Genomic DNA, 21,825 nt, shown 5'->3' on the forward strand with positions numbered 1-21,825 from the left:
ATCTTCAATGGCAAAAAAAGTAGTTAAATTATGGAATATCATTTCTTTTCATCCAATTAAAGTAAATCACTATTGGCAATTAACAGGTTGCCAAATACATTTAAAAAGCATTAAAAAGGCTTTAGGCTTCCACAGATACCTCCATTTTAGTACTTAAACAAGAGATTTTTCACCCATTTAGCTTCTACTTTGTGCCGTGTCATTATTAGTACAATAGTGTAGGAAGAGACAGACAAAATTTAATTTGACGTGTATAAAAAAAGCAGATGACTCTCATTTCTCAGTCTGTCCTAGGTATTTTTTCTAACCAGTATACAGCTCAAGTAGAGAAGACTTGGGACAAGGCCAGGAAAGCCTGGTTCTTAGCTTTTTCCTTTCATGTGGACTTCTGCCTATCTGAAGAGCCAGAGAGTACTGGGATCCAGGAAAGATAAGCTGAAACTAACAGACATTCGGCCTTTCCCCAGGACAAGTTACCATGGAATAAGAAAATAACTGGTTCATAATCTTCATTGTTCAATTTCATGTTGCAATTCCTGGTATGGTTAAGAACATGAGTAAGTAATTTATAAAACTCTAATATCTCCTAGGCTATAAGTTCCATGAAGTCATTTTATATCTCCCACAGCAACTTCAACAGTAATCATTCAGTAAATATTTATTGAAGGTTTTTCTCAATCCCCACAAATATCTGATTTTCTCTTAATAATCAGAAAGAAATTATATATATCCTATCTCCCATAAAACCATATCAGTTTAAGACCTAACACTAAATTGTTATGTTAATTTAAAATAATTCCATTTTATAAATTCATTTTTTTAAGTGAACGGATTGGTGAATGTAACTGAAATAACATGCTGTAAACAGTTTTTGAGAATGTAAAGGATCATCATTATTTTAAAGAGTTCCTTAATTGTAAATCTGGCCCATTACACAAGTATAGAGCATTATGGTTGATAGCACTTGTAAATTCACTAAACAGTCACCTTCCGTTATAAAAGCTAAAAAGGACAACAAAAGGACAAAAGGAAATGGGTTCATGAAGTACAAAATCAGGCAAGTGAAAGGTATCCAATTTTCCACTTCCTTAATTACAATCAAATTTTGGAAAGGGGAAAAACACCACATCAACAGTAAAATACCTACTTCAGCGTTTTCACATTCTGGTTAGGGCACCCATTATAGCCTTCTGTTTAGACAGTGATAGTAGTTTCAAAGTACAACCAAAACATTAAACGTTGGTGAGCACTTCTTTGCTTAATTAAGAAACGCTTTTGTCAGCTTCTTCCTTGAAAAGGGTTATTAATTCAAGACTAGAGAACATGCACTGGTGATTTCTCTGTGGGAACTATGGCTGTACATATGTTACAGAGAATTGTCTTAATTATTTCAATTAATCAAACAAAATTCCCACCAAATAAGTGATGCAACAAAAACCTTCATCTCTACACAGACCCTTTAAAAGTTCTACAACAATTTTGCCAAATTTTCGAAATAATTATTACAAACAAACCTTAATAGGAGAAATATGAAAATGCTCAAAGAAACTAAGAATTGATATATCAGTCATTGAAGTCTCCATTAATTCTGTGTTTAGAGCATCAATATCTTGCTGGATTAACTTTGTCTGGAAAAAAATAAATCAAGAAATTTTATTTTAATTATTTTCTCTACTACAATTTTTCTTTATTTAATATTTTTCTCAGGAACTAAAATCATTACCCGTTTTCTTTCAGCTTCAGGGTCCGTTGCTGGGGTAAACAGTACAATAATAGCTCCTAGAAACCCTTGATCAACTTTTAAGGCCATTTCCTGAATCAGGACCATAAAATATCTAAGAAAAAATATATAAAAAGATAGAAAAAGTTTCTATCAAACCTTGTAATTTTCAATGTTAAACTGCTTTTGGCCAAAAGCCACAATAAGATCTTATTCCTTAAGCTCTTAAAAAATGCTACATTCATTTCCATTTACCTGCAAGCATTTACTAACTTCTTTGACACATTGATTAAGAGCATGTTTTTTAACTTCCATATAACTGTCAATTTTCCTTCTATTGATTTCTAATTTCATTCCATCACAGTAGAGAAAATACTTTGTATGATTTCAATCTTAAAATTTATTGACATATTTTGTGACCTAACACGGTTTATCCCAGAGAATGTTCCACATGCACTTGAGAAAAACATCCATTCTGCTGCTGTTGGGTGGAGTGTTCTATATTTTAGGTCGAATTGGTTCATAGGTTATTTAAGTCTCCTACTTCTTGGTTCATCTTTTGTGTAGTTATTCTATACAAAAGAAAGTGGTGGTGTTGAAGTCTCCAGCTACAACCATTATTGTTCCTTTCACCTATTAGTTTTGCTTCTTATATGTTGGGACTCTGCTGATAGGTATGTATATGTTGATAAGTCTTCTTGATGGACTGACCCTTTTATCAATGTATGATATCCTTTATCTCTCATAGCAATTTTTGCCTTTAGGTCTATTCGTCTGATATTAGTATGGCCACTTGAGCTATACCTACATTAAAGAAGAATGATCTCAAATCAATAACCTAACCTTCCATCTTAATGAACTATGAAAAGAAAATCAAACCCAAAGAGAGCAGAAGGAAGGAAATAAAATTTAAGGTGGAGATAAGGAAATAGGAAAAGAGAAGAATCAATGAAACCAAAAACTGGTTCCTTAAAAAGCTCAACAAAATTGACAAACTTTTAGCTAGACTGACCAAAACCAAAGGACAATTCAAATTACTAAAATTCAGCAGTAATGTGTAAACACTACTACCGACACTTACAGGATTGAAAAAGGATTATAGGAGAATACTATGAACAAATATATGCCAACAAATTAGATAACCTAGACAAAACGGATAAATTCCTAGGAAAAAACTACCAAAAATGACTCAAGAAGAATTAGAAAATCTCTATTGGCCTATAAGAGAGATAGAATCAACAATCAATCTTTCAACAACAAAAATGTCCAGGATGGCTTTGCTGGTGAATCTGTCAAACACTTTTAAAAAATCAGTCTTTCTTAAACTCTGCCAAAAAAACAAAGGAGGGACTGCTTCTTAGCTTGTTCTATAAGGCCCATATTACGCTAATAGCAAAGACAGCACAAGAGGAAAATTACAGACCAATATGCTTAACAAGTACACATAACAAAAATCCTCAACAAAATGCTAGGAAACTGAATCCAGCAGCATATTAAAAGGATTATTATACACCATGACTAAGTAATTCCAATCTGAAGTACATACCCAGGAGATTGAAATAAAAGTAGGTAGACAAATGCTTATAGCAGCATTTTTCAAAATAGCCAAAGAGTGGAAACAACCAAAATGCCCATTAACTAATGAATGGAAAAACAAAATATGGCATATTCACACTAAGGCATATTATTCAACCCTAAATAGGAATGATTTACTGATACATGCTATAACATGGAACCTTGAAAGCATGTTATATGAAAGAAACTAGATATAAAAGGCTACACGTTACAGGATTCCATTTATATGAATTGTCCAGAATAGACAAATCCATAGACACTGAACATAGATTAGTAGCTGCCAGAGGCTGGGGAAATGGGTAATGAGGCATGACTGCTTGGTGGCTATGGGCTTCTGCTTTGGTGTGATGAAAATGGTCTGCAGTTAGATAGTGCTGATGGTTGTACGACATTGAGAATATGCTGGAAGTCACTATTTTATTAAAATAACTAAAATGGTGAATTTTATGTTATGTGAATTTTGCCTAAAAAAAAGTATTTCTTCTCACAAAAAAAAGTTATATTAATGAGATCAAAGTCTAGTTACATGGAGACATTAAAGTTTCACTTGCAATAATATTGCTGTATAAACACTTGTACTTAAAAGATCCAAATGCCCACATTTATCATGACACAGAAGAGATAAATACAGCTAGATGATATAGTAAGTACTATCTGATTTTTAAAGTTCACAGCAATTACTTTAAAGAACACAATTAACAAATACATATATCATTTATATTTCACTGGCTATTTTATATTCTAACTGGTGTTATAAGGGGAAGAAGGTGGTTGAAAGAATTTTATACTTTAAAATAAGTTTCGACATAAAAAGTTACTTGACCAAAAGATTGCTATGTTCAGGGGGAAAATAATTTTTATACAAAAGTAATTTTCTGAAAGATTAAAATTTATTTTCAAATAGATTGACACTTTAAATTCCTCTAAATAAACAGGGGTTATTTTTACTTACTTGAATTGTAAGACTTTACTATATTCATTAAATCTTGTGATGACACTCACATCAATGAAAGGTTTAGGCTCTATGAGGAAGAAAGGAAGCAAACAAACAAAAACCCAGTTAAGATTTATGCTAGGCCAAAATATAGTTAGCTGAAATTTTATAATAAGGTATATCTCAACTTTTTTTTTTATACCTGAATCCAAAGCAATAGATTTTGGAGGGGTCACAGGATGAAATACAACAGGGAACATGGAACCTGGTAACTGATTATCAACCTGAAAGAAAAGAAAAACCAACCCAACAGGATTTAAAATAATTTAAATTTAACCTGTGGTTCCAGAGACAATGTCTTAGAAACAGCCGCTAACTGAACCAGAATTAAGTGTCTGCATGAATAGGTGACACTACTGGAAGTTTCACTTGAAGTCAGTAAACTTCTTATACACCTCAGCAAAGGCAAACCATTATATAAAGGAAAATATAAATGTCCTTGTAATGGCATTAACATTCTGTAGCATGTATACCATTAATGAAAACGTTTGTACCTATGGACAGACTGGAATAGATTTCAACTCTTTTATTTAAATGAATTGTAAGTGGAAACAGATATAAAATCAGAGGGTTAAGTAGAAATAAGAGATAAAATAAAAATGTTCTAACTAGTACTTAGCAGTAAAAAGGGAGGAAAGAAAAGAGGAAGAAAGAAAACATCTAAAAACAACCTCCTATTAAAACCCTCTTCATTTCCATGCATAATAATGAAAAATCCTATTCTGGAATCCCTCAACAAATTCAAAGGACCATTTAAAAGTTATCTCAGTACAAGAAACATTCTTGGGGGCTAACTGGTCAAATTAAACAGTCCCAAAAGTCACAAGGTCTTTGAATTAAGATTTTAAGTAAGATGTTGAATCCACAGAATCCACAGGAATGGAGGAGGGAACGGAAAGAAATGCAAAAAAGCAAAGCAAAGCAAAGCAACCAATTACAATACATGCTACAATCTTGTAAAAAGAAATTTCATCCCCAAGATTCCCAAAGTGATTAGATACATCTATTATCTTGAAAATGACAGTGTTACCTGAAGCCAGTACAACCTAGCCCTTAAACTTCTCTGGTGAGGAGACTGCTTTAGTTCAATCTGAATTCCTGATAAAAAATCTCGCTTAATAGGGCATCGAATAGGGAAGCGCATTTCCATTGGGACTTTACCAAAATTGACCTGGAATAAAAAAGCACGTCTATGATATAAACTGGTATTAGCTGTATACCTACTCCATTTAAAATATCCTTTACTTATCAAATTTAAAGGGAAATATATCTTTATGTCTCACCAAAAGCCTACCCTAAGGTGATACACAGATGATATCTTTGAAGCAGAACCATCAATTTTCTACTAGAGTTATAAGGAAAACAACTGAAAAACTTTTCAATTATAGAAAGTAAAATATGCTTTATATGCTTTATATAGATGTATAAACTTTAATAGTAGAAGACAAAAAATTTTGTTTTACAATAGTAAATAGTTATATTGTTTTTTTATTCATTTGAGCATGGCCAACATTTATGCATATCTGGTGACCAATGCAAACTCAATCATAAAATACCAAAGGCAGAGAGTAACCAAAACTATGTAGGACTTAGCCAGATCAAGCTAGCAACTGTGGTCAAGCTTCTGGGGCCTTCCTGGGGCAAAGGTTACTTTTAGGTTCCACTCTGTAAGGAACTTAACAAATTTAATTCGGCAGAATTTGTATAGGTTTTTCACTGCTGAAATATATAACTTTACATAGCTTTTATTTAGCAATATATATTGGTATCATTCAAAAAGTAAGAGAAAAAATTATAATAAGCAATCTTAATTCCTCCATTATCTTACTGGAACAATTTTCTATCAAAGTATTTGACTTGTAAATAAAACCAATTATAAAAACAGATTCAAATCCTATTTCATAATACACAAATAGCAATGTAATATATTTTTAACTGAAAATGTACTAATACATATGATTGGTCATGCCAACCCTATTAATGAGTTTACTTACTAATAAACAAATCAGTTCCCTCATACATTTTATCACCTCATTACCACCACCACTACCAAAACAAAAACCAAAAAAATTTCAAATACCTCAAAATTATTGTCTAGTTTAATCCAGCCATGGTCTCTTGATACTTGATATTTCTGATAAGACTGTTCCAATAAGATTATCTGCTTCTGACTAAAAGGCTTCCATTTCTGTTTTGGTTTCATCTCCCAAACAACACCAGAACTAAAATAATTTACAAAATTAAATTAGTAATACATATTTTGATTTGTGGAATTGTCATTCAAGTACAAATTACTGCAACCATCAATATCCTATGATATTGATTTGAATGATTTTTTAAAATATCAAAATAAACCTGTTTTGCAAAAGCAAATAAGGAAAAGGGGCAAAGAAAAATGTATTTCTATCATGCATGTGACATCAATCAGAGAAGGGGGCTCAGCAAACTTTTTCTGTAAAGGGTCAAATCATAAATATTTTAGGCTTTGTGGGCTGTGTGGTAAACTTGTATATTATAATATAAAAATAGTGCAATTTTTAAAAACACATCTATTAAGGAGAAAAACAGACTTCTTTTGTAAAAGTATAATAATTCACTTAGGGCTCAAGTTAGTAGTAGTCTCTGCTATCAAAATGGATTGCAAATCTTCATCTGTTGATGCTAATCTGTAATGAGCATCTTTGAAAAAATCTTCACATAGATAATACTGCCAAATACTGAACACATTATTTTAATTAAGTATATTCTTGGCTTAGAAGGTATTTATAGAATTCTATTAGAATCTTCTCTTGATATATGTCATTTGGCTTGTCAATGCATTACTGATTAAACACTTCCAACTGAAGGTTAAGTGGAAACTCCTCAATTGCATAGTAATGAATATTGAAATGTAGTAATTTCCTTTGCCCTTATGTTGAAAAGGGAAATAAATGTTGCTGGAATTGTAGTTGCAGCCCACTAAATTTATGCACTACAAATTTGTGTGGGAATGGAGGTCTCATTTCTGGTTTCAACTTTGGACAGTCCAAGTATATAAAGTAGCTTGACATCACCTGTAATTCAAACAATGTTGTTTGTCATCTGAATGACTTGGCTGCTGTTAAGTTTTCATGTAAGTGCTGTTTACTTTGTAAATTTAAGTTGAATTCATTAAGAAGCATTATCAAGTCTTCAGCAAAAGCTAATTTCCAAAGCCTTCTAGTGTTTAATAATAGTGGGTAAGGGTGGTTCTTTTTATTTAGGAAAATTTTAATCTTGGCCCTGAGCTCAAAAAGAATGCAATAAAACTTTACCACTTTGCTACCAAAGTGTTGTATAATAAGGCAAGTCAGGATATTTAGCTTCACTATTCATAAAAGTCCTTTCCTTTTTTGGCTATCAAATGAGTCACTCACAAACTTACTTTGGTTGTAGCCTCATTTTCATTTTTTATTTTTGTGAAGGAATTCTGCTGTGATGAGATATACTGAGTTAAATCTTTTAATTTTTCTGGCCATGACTTTCTTGTGAGCTGGGAATACTTCAATGAGTGCTTACTCTGGTAATGACAATATATATTGCAATGGCACTTTAAAAAAGTAAACATAATACTTTGCCATTAAATTTTGATAAGACAATCCACATTTCACTGTGCCCTAAAAGAATGACATTCAAAGTCTATTTTTCTCTTCTTGTCTGGAAATGATGAGTATGTGTTAGCAGTAAAAATAAACATGGGGAGCAAATGTGTTTCAAACAGTTGAGCGCCTGTTTTCCACATGGAAGGTTCCAGATTCAGTTCCCAGTGCCTCCTCAAAACAGAAAAACAACAAGCAAACAAATGGAAAAAAGGAAAACAAAGTCAGGGGAGCTGATGTGGCTCAATGGTTGAACACCGGCTTCCCACATATGAGGTCCTGGGTTCAATTCTCATCCCTGGTACCGCAAAGATAGATGAATGAATGAATGGGGTGGTACAGTGATATGCATGTCACTCAAAACACTGTTGAGTTATAACTGTATCACTGTGATTTGTAATGCACTGAGCAGCAATGCAAAATCGATCATAAAAGCATATAAGAATGAGTATGGCTGTGTTCCAATAAAACTTTATGGACACTGAAATCTGAATTTCACAAAATTTTCATGCTACAAAATATTATTTTGATTTTTTTCTCAACCATTTGAAAATGTAAAAACCATTCTTAGCTTACAGGTTATACAAAAAAAAAGGCAATAGGTTATATTTGGCTCATGGGCTATGGTTTGCTGACTCCTGAATTAAAGGATACTGTTTGCATAATTATAAGATATAACTCTACAATATTTAAATTTAGGTAGCTTGCTGATATTTGTCAATGATATCATTAACATCTTCATTATATATTATGCTTACGGGATACCAGTTAATGAAGGTCTCGAATAAAATACTCACTAAAAATTATATAACTGACTTATTTTTCCTTTGAAGACCTAGGTTTTACTGAAGGTGTATGTATTGGAAAGGGTAATCAAGTTCTTTAAAATGAAATTTTACAATGTCCTTAAAATAATGGCCAAACTGACTAAATATAATAGCACATATAATAGTGAAGTAAAAAGATGTTAAATCAAAGGACAAGAAATGAGAGTAAACTATCTATATGATCCCAAAAATGCTTTTTATATTTAATTTTAATAAAAACACTACACAATAATGAAATAGAAAAACATGAGAATGTACAACATATATATTATTACTATTATAATAACAGTACATAGTAATACTATTTATAGAACCCTTTATCTGTGTCAGGTGTTATTCAAAGTGCATTACTTACATTACCTCTTTACTTAATTTTTTACTTCCCTGAACACATGATTATTGATGGATTCTATGCTGGTTATACATGGTATCATGTTAACAATTTCATCCATCAGACTCCAAAAAAGAGTAAGTTGTATACCAAACTTTATGATTTAATACGAAAATATATATATACAATTAAAATATTTTTATACAAGAATCCAAGATAATAAGCCTATCATTATTACTAAGTTCTAAATGACCACCCATTGAAGATCATGTACCCAGGTGAAATATTTTTCCCTCTATGAATCTTTTTTCCAATTTATCTTTGCTGGCTTCTCCTAACCCAAACCAGTTTCTCCACCCTCTATTGCACAAAACAAGTTACTTGCTTCCACCTCTATATTTCCATTGTATAATGTACATATGTTTTTGTAGCATTTCTCGGGGTTTTTATAATTCATTTAAAAAAACCAACAGCATCCATACAAACTACAAAGAAAGAAGCAAACCTTCTTCTTTCCCACTGATTGGTAATGAGTATGGTGAGAGCAAAGACAGTATATTAGTCATGTTTTCATCTTTGGGGCTTTTCAACTAGCAGTGCGAACAACTGTTGGGTAAATTTTGCTGGATAAATATACCATATATCAAATTCAAGCAGGTAACTGTTCTCATCAAATTGCATATTATCAACTCAAATGCTGTGACAGTTTGAAGCTGTCAGTGGATCCCAAAAGAGATCATTCTTAAAGTTAATCCATCCCCATGGGTGTGGTGCTCTTCGATTGGACTGAATTCAGTTGGGGGGACTTTGATTGGATTACTCCAACAAGGCATGATCCAGTGTGGATCTTGGTCCTCTTGCTAGAGTCCTTTATAAATGGGAGAAACAGATACACACAAAGAAAAAAACAGCAGAAACAGAGAAACTCCGAGAGACTCAGAGAGAGGTCCTGGACGGCAGAGGCTGAAATCAGTGGAGCACAGAGGCACAGAAAGAGGCCCGTGAGAGGCTCAAAGAGAGGAGGTCTGGAGGAGAGGGGAGAGACAAGCCATATATCTGATGACCCACACCTGAGCTGGTAGAGAACATATGTCTGGAGGAGAAGGTATAGACCCAGATCAGAGAGCTACTACTATGTCTTGCCATGTGGTCAGAGTCCAGGATTGCTAGCAGCCAACCTTTGCTTGATTTGAATATTTTCATAGCCTCAGATCTTTAAGCCTTTAGTCTAATAAATTCCCATTATATGAGGCAACCCACTTCTGGTACATTGCATTGGCAGCCTTTAGCAAACTAAAACAGAAATTGGTACTAAGAGTAGAGTGCTGCTGCTATGCAAATACCAACAAAGTTGGAGTGATTTTATAAATGGATAAGGGATAGATTCTGTAAGAATTGTGAGATGCATGTTAGAAAAACCCTAGATTGCTCTGAAAAGACTATTGGTAAAAATATGCATGCTAAAGATATTTCCAATAAGGCCTTAAACAGAAATGTTGACTGTGTCACTGCAAACTGGAAGAAAAATGATCCTTGCTTTCAAGTGGCAGGGAAACTGGTGACATGACTCCTGATGTTGGATGAAAAGTGGAATTTGAAAGTGACAAGCTTAGATACTTAGCTGAAAAGATTTCCAAACTAAATATGGAAAGTGTGCCCTGGCTTCTCCTTACAGCTTATAGCAAAATGTGAGAGGAAAGGAATAAGCTGAGAACTGAATTTCTGGGCACAAGGAACTAGATATTGATGGTTTGGGAAATTCAAGTTTTTGGAAAATGAGTTCCCAAAGTATACAGCCCCACACGAGGATTTAACTGAACGTGGAACCAGGCAGTCTTTTAGTGCAAGTCTGGATTGGAAATGCAGTTATCAAGGAAGGATTTGTGGGAAGTCTTACTGTATGACAGTTTGGAACCCTGTTTCTTGCATGCCAAACCAACACATTTTTTGCAAGGATGTGTCTGAATGGAACTAATGCCAGCCTGAATTAAATAAGACAGGAAGTGGAAAGATTGAAGGAAAAATGACTTTAAGAGCAAAACTCCAAAAGCTGAAGTCTGGACTTAAGACATCTTCTTGGGCCAAGAAAGGGACCCAACCCATGACTGTAGGAAGGGTACGTTTGCCCTGGCATTTGAAGAGGGTAGGCCTTCCACCCTGTTGTTCAGGAAAAGTGTTGCCGTCCCAGGCTTTAGAGAGGGTGGAGCACATTTTCCAGGGGTTGGGGAGAGTCTGATTCCCATGCCACTGTTCTGAGAGGTTGGGCCTTAAATCGGGGAGAGTGTGGCCATCATGCCAGTATTCTCAGAAGGTGAGGCCTAGAGACAGTGGCCACTCACATGCTTAATGAGGGTGGAGCCAAGAACATGACTACCAGACTACTAGGCAAGCCCTTGGAAGGGGTGGGCCTACCACTTCATGAGGCCTGAGGAGAAGAAACCATCATTCAAAAGATGACTCTCAGACTTTAACATCTAATGGAGTATGCCCTGCAGGTTTTTCAGAACTTTTTGTCACCTATGACCCCTGTTTTCCTTCCAATTTCTCCCTACGGTAATAGAAACATTTATTCTATGATTATCCCTCCTTTGTATATTAGAAGAAGATAACTTGTTCTCTAAGTTTCACAGGTCTACAGTCAGGGGAATTTTAACTGCATACCGATAACAAATTTTGATGAGATTTTGTACTTAGCATTGTTATGGAAAGATTTAAGGCTTTTAGAAATATTTTGATGGACTGGATGTATTCTGCATATGGAAAGAACATGTCTTTTTGAGGGCCAGAGGGTAAAGTATGAAAGTTTGAAGCTATTTGTGGATGCCAGAAAAAAATAATTCTTAAAGCTAATCCATCCCTGTAGATGTGGGGCCCTTTGATAAGATTGGAGTCAGTTGGGAGAGACTTTGATTGGATTATTTCAGTGAGGCATAACCCAGGGTAGGTCTTGATCCTCTTCCTGGATTCCTTTATAAATGGGAGAGACAGACACACAGACACAAAGAAAAAAGTGTCAGAAACAGAAAAATCCAGAGAGGCTAAGAGAGTGGTCCCAGAAGTCAGAGGTTGGAATCAGTGGGGCACAGAGGCACAGAAAGAGGCTCATGAGAGGTTCAAAGAGAAGAGACCTGGAGGAAAGGGAAGAGACAAGCCTATGCCTTGATGGCCCATACCTGAGCTGGTGGAGAACATAAGCCTGAAGGAGAAGGCATAGACCCAGACCAGAGAGTCACCACTGCACCATGCCATGTGGCAGGAGTCCAGGATTACTAGCAACCAACCTTTGTTGAGACAGTACCTCTGATGATGCCTTTATATATCTTCACAGCCTCAAAACCATAAACTCGTAACCTAATGAATTCCCATTATAAAAGCCAACCTTTATACCTTTCTGATGTAGTGTATTGGAAGCCTTTAGCAAACTAAATGTCTTTTAAATGTTTCTGATGACTTATCTTTCTGTTTCCATACCTCGTAATGCCAATATATGAAACTTCCTGCTTGTTTTCATTGTTAACTAGTGAAAGCCCAAGACTGTGGAGAGACAAAGTTATTTCATGATCTGCTTGTTCCATTTCTTCTGCTTGTCGTGCTTTGGAAACTAAAGCAACATCATCAGTGAAAAGCAAGACTCTCTGGCGCCCATCTAGAAATGATACCCAATGTATCTGGATGTTGGCATCATATGGAAACTGACCACATTCATCCTGGGAAAAAGAAACACTTTTCAATAAATCCAAAATAATAAGTTATTATTACATAAAGTTAAACTATAACAACTGAGAAAGATTAGAAAAGTTTAAAAAACATGACAGTAAATAGGAATACTCTAATCATCAAAGTGACATAAATTAAATAAAGCTATAAGCTATCTTAAAACATATTCACCAAGTTTTTCAAACAACAACAGGTTAATAGTGCCTAATTTTTTTTATGCCTTAGTTTGAGTTCTTAGTGTTCAAAGGCATATAGCATGAACAAGAGCATCTTTCAATGACACCAATACCATAAGATGCTTACTTGTCTCTAAGCTGGAGACCAAAATGGTTCAGAAGTTATTAGGAAAGTAACTTCAGGCAAAACTGGTCTAGTTTATTTTTCTATTTTACAAAAGTATAGCACCATATATTTATGTAAATCACTCTACCCAACAGTTCAACTAAAACTCAGGTGATAAGTTTGTACTGAGTTTCACTAAGAAGAATGTTTCCAGGTATTCTTATAGTACTTAAAAATATGAAGTTTGATTTGGTCAGTGTTTTCAGATTAAGATAATGACTACTCTTCATTCTGGGCTTAACATAAATATGACAACATTTCATTTCAACAAGCATGTGCTAGGCACCATGGTAAATGCTGGAAACACATAAAAGAGCATGACAAGGTCTTGCCCTTAAAGTACTTAGCATAATCTAGGTAAATAAACAAAGTAAAAGCAACAAAGAAATAAGATACTTTACACACAAGCAAAGACTTAAGGTAGGCATTCCCTCCAATAACACTGAAGAACTGTCAATTAAAAAATACTATAAAATCAAGACAATATATGCATGATTTTTCCTCACTGTAAAAGTAATATAAACTTATTGCAGAAATTTAGAGAAATAGAGGAAAGTACAAAGTAAGAGTAAAACCCATCCATAATGTACAATCCAAAGAAAGCTGCTATTAACTTTCTCTATATATATATCTCCTTCCAGTATTATTTTTCCAAATCATATGTAGAATGACATAATTAGGACTACTTTCTAAGTACAGTTGTTTCCTATTATTAGAATTAATTGTATAAACTTGCCAATATTTGACCCAAGTGTCTGACAAAAATGGCTACTTCCTGTATTTTTATTTAGCATCATTATTAAAATATTTCTGCATATCTTTAGATTCTTTGTAAAGTTTACTCACCATACCCCCAATCAAATACATATAAGAATTTACTTAACGATATCCCTACTGCCAGGTATTTAGGGAGGCAGCAGAGCAGAATGCTTCCACTACTGTCTAGATAATTTGCCCTTGTTTCTCTTCTGCAATAAGTAAATGGGAATAATAACTACGCCTACTTTATGGGGGTTATTAGAAGACCTGGGTGAGATAATGCATTTATAGCACAATGCCTGAATCATAGTAACCACCAAATAAATGTTTAGCCATTTTTATAGCTAAATAATCTTACAAATAAGGATTAGTGACTCTTTTCTGTTAAGCAATCCCTTATTTATGTTTCATATCTTAGTGTACTGGCCAAAAAGGTAAATAAAAATAATAATTACTGTTTTATTTTTTAAATAAACCAAGAAAGCCAAAAGTATCGCTTTAGTCTGCTAAGACATTAACAGTTTAATATTAGTTTTCTAAGAAGCATTTAAAAATCAGGAAAGGGTATTGATTTTATTATAGTCCTTTCTGAGAACTTTTAGAATTGTTATACAGTATTCAGCTCACTGAGCCTACTATTTAATGTTTTCTTATTAAGAGAATTAATAAAATTGGTAATTAAGTTGATGAGAGAGTTCTTATTTATTTATTGTATATGGTTTAGTAAAACTTTAAATTCTAATATATCATTAACATTTTTACATACTTATTTATATCTTAGCCTTTATTCTATTTCGTGATTTTTTCAAACAATTCAATTTAGATTCATAAAATGAATGACAAAGCTTTTCATCTTTTTCTGTTTTAGAACTATTTATGCAGCAATTCGAAAGCAAATGCTCTAAGAAAAGTCTAGACTCAACATCTTGAAGATAATATATGCAACTCTTTTCCTTCTTAAATGGTTATTATATTTTCTTGACTCAAATTTGATATATACTATCCCAGAAAAATTATCCAGTTCATAGATTTTTAAAAATACATTGGCATATATAATGTACAACGTATGTAGTATTTTCCTGTAATTATTTTATTTTATTTGTATCTTATTAAGAACATGGGCTTTGGAATTCATATAGAACTGGGTTTCAGCCCTCACTCTTCTATTTGAATCGAAGTGCATTAGTTTTTTCACCTCTAAAATGAAGATAAGAAGAATATCTACACTATAGTGCTGAAAAAGAATAAAAGAGCAGATTCTGTTTGACGAAAATGGCAGCATGAGATGCTCCTGTGTTCCATTCCTTCACTGAATCTTTTATCAATTAGGAAAAACTGGCAAAGTCATCTTCCTCAGAACTCCGGAAAATAGTTAAAGGGTTGCAGGAATTGGGCAAGTGACGAATCTAGAAAAAGGCAACTTAAAAATGGTAAGAAAACCTCATGGCGCCCCAAACTCCTCCCAATGTGGTGTTAGGCCAGCTTGTGCTCTCAGTGTAGGTCCCTGGCCTCATTCCAGAAGAAGCAGAGAAACCCCTATGAGCACACTGGGGTACAGGCATGTCTGTACAGTCTATCTGGTAGCAGCGTGAAGGACTGAAACAGGACACTCATCTCTGGTTTGCCATTCCAGAACTTGCCCTACACATAGAAGCAATTTGTGGATGCCAAACCAGTTTAAGAAAGAAAGAAAAGCAGCCTGGGACAGAGGATTATTGGCTTTAAGACATAAAACGGAACACCAGGGATGTAGGTGAGAGGAATTCATTTCTTTGGGAGAAAGGGGGCATTTGTATCACTAACTGGGAAATTTATAGACCACAACTACATGCCCAGGGCAACATATATATATACAAAAAAGATGAGAGAGGACCCTCCCTGCATTTTTGCCTCAGGTGATCTTCAGGTTCAGTGCTCTGAAGGAGAGCCCTAACCAATGCAGAGCTATCTGCAAAGACCATGGAAGGTGTTTTGTACATTGGTTTGTTTACTTTTGTGAACTCCTGCAGAAGTATCTTGAACCACAGATGGATCTTGAACCACAGAAAAACATGTTCTTAAACTTAATCCATTCCTGAGGATATGAATCCATTGAAGTAGGATGTTCTGATGAGTTTACTTCAGTTAAGGTATGGCCCAACTCAATCAGGATGGGTCTTTATCCTATTACTGGAGTCTATTACAAGCAAAATGAAATTTAGACAGACAAAGAAAAAGCCCAAGAAGCAAGAAACTTCAGAACCCAGAAGAGAGAAGGGAGGAGCCCAGGACCAAAGATCAACACAGCCAGCCCAGCATATCAGTCTTCAAGAAGAAAACACTGCCTTGATGATTTGGACTTATTTGGACTTCTCCTAGCCTCAAAAACATAAGCCAACAAATTCCCATTGTTTATGCCAACCCAGTATATAGAAACACTTCAGCAGCCAGGAAAACTAAAACAGATACAAAAGTAAGGAACAGACTGCTCGGGGACTAAAATTCAGAGTTAACACATAAAATATAAATATGTACAGTATGGGAAAAAAAAAGTATAAAACAAAGAAGAAATGATGACCCAACCAAAGGAACAAAATAAAAATTCAGAAAATATTCATGAAGGGGATCAGACTCTAGATAAGGCAGATCAAGATTTTTTTAAAAAATTAACTTCATATGCTAATAGAGCTAAAGGAAAGCATGGACAAAGAACTAAAGGATATCCAGAAAATAATGAATGAACAAAAAGGAAAATCTCAATAAAGAGACAGAAATAAAACTGTAGCAGTTTGATATTATTTATGAATTTCAAAAATAGTTATTGGATTATGATTATAAACTGGTCTGTTCCTTTGGGCATCTTAGATTATACTAACTTCAGAGGTTTCACTTTTACTTGATTAAATTATGATTAGGGCTTTGACTGGGCCATGTCAGTAGGACACTGAGTCCCTATCAACGTCCTTCTGACACTGCCCCATGGACTCACAAAGAAAATAACACGGCAGAGGAGAGTCTCGGAGTTACTGATGCTGGAGCCCCGGGAAGTAAACACAAAGGAGAAGAACACAGAGAAATAGAGATGGCTCCATAGACACAGCAGAGGCCCTGAAAGAGAGAGACTTGATAGTCTACAGCTGACCTCATGGAGAGACCAGAGCAGCTGATACTGGAGAGAAGCAAGCCCCTGGAGAAAGACTTATTCAAGCATACAGCTGATATGTGAAGAAGCTGGAACCATGGGGCCTTAAGAGGAAGAGGAAGGCTGAGCCCTCGTAGACATCATCCACAATCTTGTTCCAACACATGGCAATAGACTTTGGTGAGGAAAGAAACTTATGTTTTATGGCCTTATGAATGTAAGCTTCTACCCCAAATAAATACCCTTTGTAAAACCAATAGATTTCTGGTACTCAGCATCAACACCCCTTTGGCTGTCTAATACAGAAACAAACAGAAATACTGGAGTTGATGACAACAAAAACTAAAAAAATAATCCAAAGAGGGGTTCAATGACAGATTAGAACTGGCAGAAGAAAGAATCAGAAAATCCAAAGACAAGTCTGAAATGATTCAGACTAAGGGAAAGAAAGAAAAAAGAGTGAACAGAGCCTAAGAGACATGTGTGACAAAAAGCGTAACATATGTTAATGGGAGTCACAGAAGGAGAAGAGTCAGAAGGAATACTAAAAAAAATAATAATGGCAAAAACTTACCAAATTTAACAAAGACATGAATATATACATTCAAGAATGCCCAATGAAACACAAACAGGATAAATTCTAAGCAATCCATACTAACACGCATTATAATAAACTGTTGAATGTCGAACCCAAGAAAGAATCCTGAAAGCTGCAAGAGAGAAGTAACATGTAATGTACAAAGGGGCCCAATAAGATTAAGTGACAATTTCTCATCAGAAAACATTGAGGCAAGAAGGCAAAGGATAAAATATTTAAATTGCTGTAAGAAAATAAATCCCAAACAAGAATTTTGTATCTGTAAAAACTGCCTTTCAAAAATGAGAGATTAAGACATACCCAGGGAAACGGACTTTGGCCCAGTGGTTAGGGCGTCCGTCTACCACATGGGAGGTCTGCGGTTCAAGCCCCGGGCCTCCTTGACCCGTGTGGAGCTGGCCCATGCGCAGTGCTGATGCGTGCAAGGAGTGCTGTGCCACACAGGGGTGTCCCCCGCATAGCGGAGCCCCAAGCGCAAGGAGTGCACCCTTAAGGAGAACCGCCCAGCGCTAAAGAAAGTGCAGCCTGCCCAGGAATGGCGCCGCCCACACTTCCCGTGCCGCTGACGACAACAGAAGCGGACAGAGAAACAAGACACAGCAAAAAGACACAGAAAACAGACAACCGGGGGAGGGGAGGGGAATTAAATAAATAAAAATAAATCTTTAAAAAAAAAAAAAAAAAAGACATACCCAGATAAATAAAAACTGAGGAAGTTCCATACCACAAGTTTGGCCTACAAATAATACTAAAGGGAATTCTTCAAACTGAAAAGAAAGGATACTAGACAGTAGACTGAAGTGGCATAAAGAAATAAAGATTTTTGGTAAAGGTAAACACATGGTTAGTTATAAATGTCAATACTACTGTATTTTGGGAAGCAAATATGGCTCAAGCAATTCAGCTCCCACCTACCACATGGGAGGTCTGTGGTTCAGTTCCTGGTGCCTCCTAAAGAAGACAGTGAGCTGGCACAATGAGCAGGCATGGCAAGTGGACACAACAAGATGATGCAACAAGAGACAAAGGAAGAAAAACATAATGAGAAATATAACAAAAGCGGGAAGTGGAGGTTCCTGGTAAGATGAGCAAGACAGTGAGCTGACGGAATGGGTAGGCGTAGCAAGCTGATGCAACAATATGACTCAAAAAGAGACACAAGAAGAAAAAACATAATGGGAGATAAAACAAAGCAGGGAATGGAGGTGGTTCAATTGATTAGGCACCTCCCTCCCACATTGGAGGTCCTGGGTTCATTTTCTGGTTCCTCTGAAAGAAACAAGGAAGATGAACAGACATAGCAAGTGCAAACAATGAGGGGGTGGGAAGAAATAAGAAATCTTAAAAAAAAACTACTGTATTTTATATATGGTGTGTAACTCCACATTTTACTTCTTATGGTACCTGAAATGCAAATGCATAAAAAGTAATAAATCTTTGGTTTGAGACACTCAATGTATAAAGATATAATGTGTGTGACAAGCACAACAAAAAAAAGTGGGGGGATGGAGGCATAAAGGAATAGTGTATGTGCAAGCTATTGAAGTTAGTTTATATCAAATCATGTAAAATTGTTATAGATTTAGGATGTGTCATCCCCATGATAATCACAAAGAAAATAACCAAACAATATATATGGAAGAAAATAAAGGACCCAAGAAAGTTCACACACCAAAAAAAAATAGATTTAAAGCAAGCAGTAGTGGGGAAGCAGCTGTGGCTTAATCAATTGGGCTCCCGCCTACCATATGGGAGGCCCTGGGTTCACGTCCCGGGGCCTCCTTGTGAAGGCAGGCTCACCCACACACTGTGAAGTACCACCTGGCCTGCAAGCGCCACAGAGCGTCCCCACCCCACAGATGCCACAGAGTGCTGCCCAGACTGCAAAGTGCCATGGAGAGCCAACTCAGCAAGGTGACACAACAAAAATGGGAGACAAGGAAAAAAAAAAAAACAGAAGAGCACACAGCAAATGGACACAGAGAGCAAACAGCAAGCAAGCTGCAAGGGGAGAGGGGAAATAAAAGAAATAAATACAGACAGAGAATGCACAGGAAGAGGACAGAGAGAGCAGACAGCACACAAAAAGCCACAAAGCGGGAGGGATAAAAAAAAAGTTAAAGTAAGCAGTACTGAAAGATTTGAGGGGCAAAAAAAAAAAAAATGTTCAAAACTTACAAAAACCAAACAGCAAGATGGCAGAAGAAATTCCTGTGTTATCAGTGGTTACTTGAAATGTAAACGCATTAAACTCTCCATTCAAAAGACAGAGTCTGGAAAAATGGATAATGCTATTGATAAGAGAATCACCTGAAATTCCAAAACACTATTAAGTTGAAAGTTAAAGGATTAAAAAATTATTTCACACAGATAATAACCAAAAGAGACCTAAGGTTGCTATACCAATATCAAATAAAACAGAGTTCAAGTCAAAAACTGTTACAAGGGACAAGAAAGGACAAATTCCTAGAAACACAAACACTATCTCCTCTGACTCAAGAAAAAACAGATGATGCCAACAGACAATAACAAGTAAAGAGACTGAATAAGTTTTAAAAAAATAAATAAATAATGAAAAACCTCCCAATAAAGAAAAGTCCGGGAGCAGGTGGGCATCACTGGAGAACTTTATCAAACATACCAAAAAAAGAAAATGACAGTCCAATATTCCTCATGAACACAGTTGCAAAAATCCTGACCAAACACAGGAAAACTGAATTTAACAGCACATTAAAAGAACTATACACTAGGATCAAGTGAACTTTATTCCAAGAAAGCACGGGTGTTCAACATAAAAAAAACAGGTAATGATTTTTTCTATTAACAGAATAAAGGAAAAATATATAATAATCTCAATTGATGCAAAAAAGGTATCTGCCAAAATCTGGCATGTATTCTTGATAAAAACACTCAGTAAACTAAGACTATAAGGAAACATCTTTAACATGATAAAGGGCATAAATGATAAATCCACAGCTAACATTATACTCAATCGTGAAAACTAAACACTTTACCTGTAAGAGCATGTTCCTACAAGAACATCCATTTTAACCACTGTTAATCAACATGGTATTGGAGGTTCTACCAAGAGCAATTAGGTAAGAAATAAAAGTTATCCAAATAGGTAATGAAGAAGTAAAACTTTTCCTATTTGCAGATAACATGATCCTATATATGGGAAATCCTGGAAAATCCACAACAAAGTTGCTAAAGCTAGTAAACTAATTCAGGGAAGTTGTAGTGTACAAGATCAACATGCAAACATCAGCAGTGTTTCTATAAACTAGGAATGAACAATCTGAAGAGGTAATCAAGAAAAAATTCCACTTGCACTAATAACTAAAAGAATCAAATATCTAGGAATAAATTTAACCAATGATGTAAAGGATCTGACATGGAAAACTACATAACATCGGTAAAAGAAATCAAACAAGACCTGAAAAACTGGAAGGACATTCTATGTTCATGGACTGGATGACTGAACAGTATGATGTCAATTCCACTTGAAACAATTTAGATGCAAGCAGTTCTGATCAAAATTTCAACAGCCTTCTTTGCAGAAAGAGAAGAGACAATCGTCAAATTTATATGGAAGAATAAGGGGCCCTAAATAGTCAAAACCTTCTTGAAAAAAACGAATGAAGTTGGAAGACTCACATTTCATGATTTTAAAACTTATTATAAAGCAGGATAATCAAAACAGATAACAACATTAGCTGTTATTTTAATTTTGTTTGTCTTCCATTTTTTTCATTAGACTGCCAGAAGTTTGCCTATTTTTTGCATTTTAAGATTTGGTTTATTATTTTTTTTAATTTTTTAACTCATTAATGTCTACTTTTTATTTTAATCACTTCTATTTCCTGATTTTACTAGGTTTTGGAAGTTCTCTTTCTAACTTAAATTTAAAGCCCAATTCTTTCATTTTAATTACTTTTATATAATACAAACATTGAAAGCTATGAATTTACATCTAAGAACACTTCTGGCTACATCTTAAAAGTTTATGTATGGTGATCTTCCTGTTTTCTTAAGATCCTGTAATCATTTTATAGTCTTAATAGAATCATTACATAGAAGATACTTTCTTGATTTTTAAGGTATAAGTTCCTCATTTCACAATTGTTTTCAGTACATTTTTAAGAATATTTGTTATAGTGCCCAGACATGTGATCACTCTCTGAATCTACAGGATAATGTTTCCTTTCTCTCTCTCTCTTTTTT

The 21,825-nt window shown here is 34.9% G+C and overlaps 1 protein-coding gene across 3 annotated transcripts in view; it reads right to left on the minus strand.

Moving 5' to 3' along the window:
- The window catches only part of VPS13C (vacuolar protein sorting 13 homolog C), a 228,122-nt gene that overhangs the window by 37,020 nt on the left and 169,277 nt on the right, over positions 1-21,825 (minus strand). For all 3 annotated transcript variants that reach the window (XR_011648437.1, XM_058294293.2, XM_058294292.2), the window contains 7 exons: positions 12,536-12,771; positions 6,370-6,511; positions 5,320-5,460; positions 4,432-4,513; positions 4,248-4,317; positions 1,724-1,835; positions 1,515-1,628 (listed from right to left, as the gene is read on the minus strand). Coding sequence is in view for 2 of the 3 variants with exons in the window: in XM_058294293.2 (XP_058150276.2) it covers positions 1,515-1,628; positions 1,724-1,835; positions 4,248-4,317; positions 4,432-4,513; positions 5,320-5,460; positions 6,370-6,511; positions 12,536-12,771 (897 nt within the window). In the remaining variant the exon portion in view is untranslated. The remainder of the gene's footprint in view (positions 1-1,514; positions 1,629-1,723; positions 1,836-4,247; positions 4,318-4,431; positions 4,514-5,319; positions 5,461-6,369; positions 6,512-12,535; positions 12,772-21,825) is intronic.

The sequence above is a fragment of the Dasypus novemcinctus genome, chromosome 3, assembly GCF_030445035.2.
Source record: "Dasypus novemcinctus isolate mDasNov1 chromosome 3, mDasNov1.1.hap2, whole genome shotgun sequence".
In the NCBI taxonomy this organism is placed as follows: domain Eukaryota; kingdom Metazoa; phylum Chordata; class Mammalia; order Cingulata; family Dasypodidae; genus Dasypus; species Dasypus novemcinctus.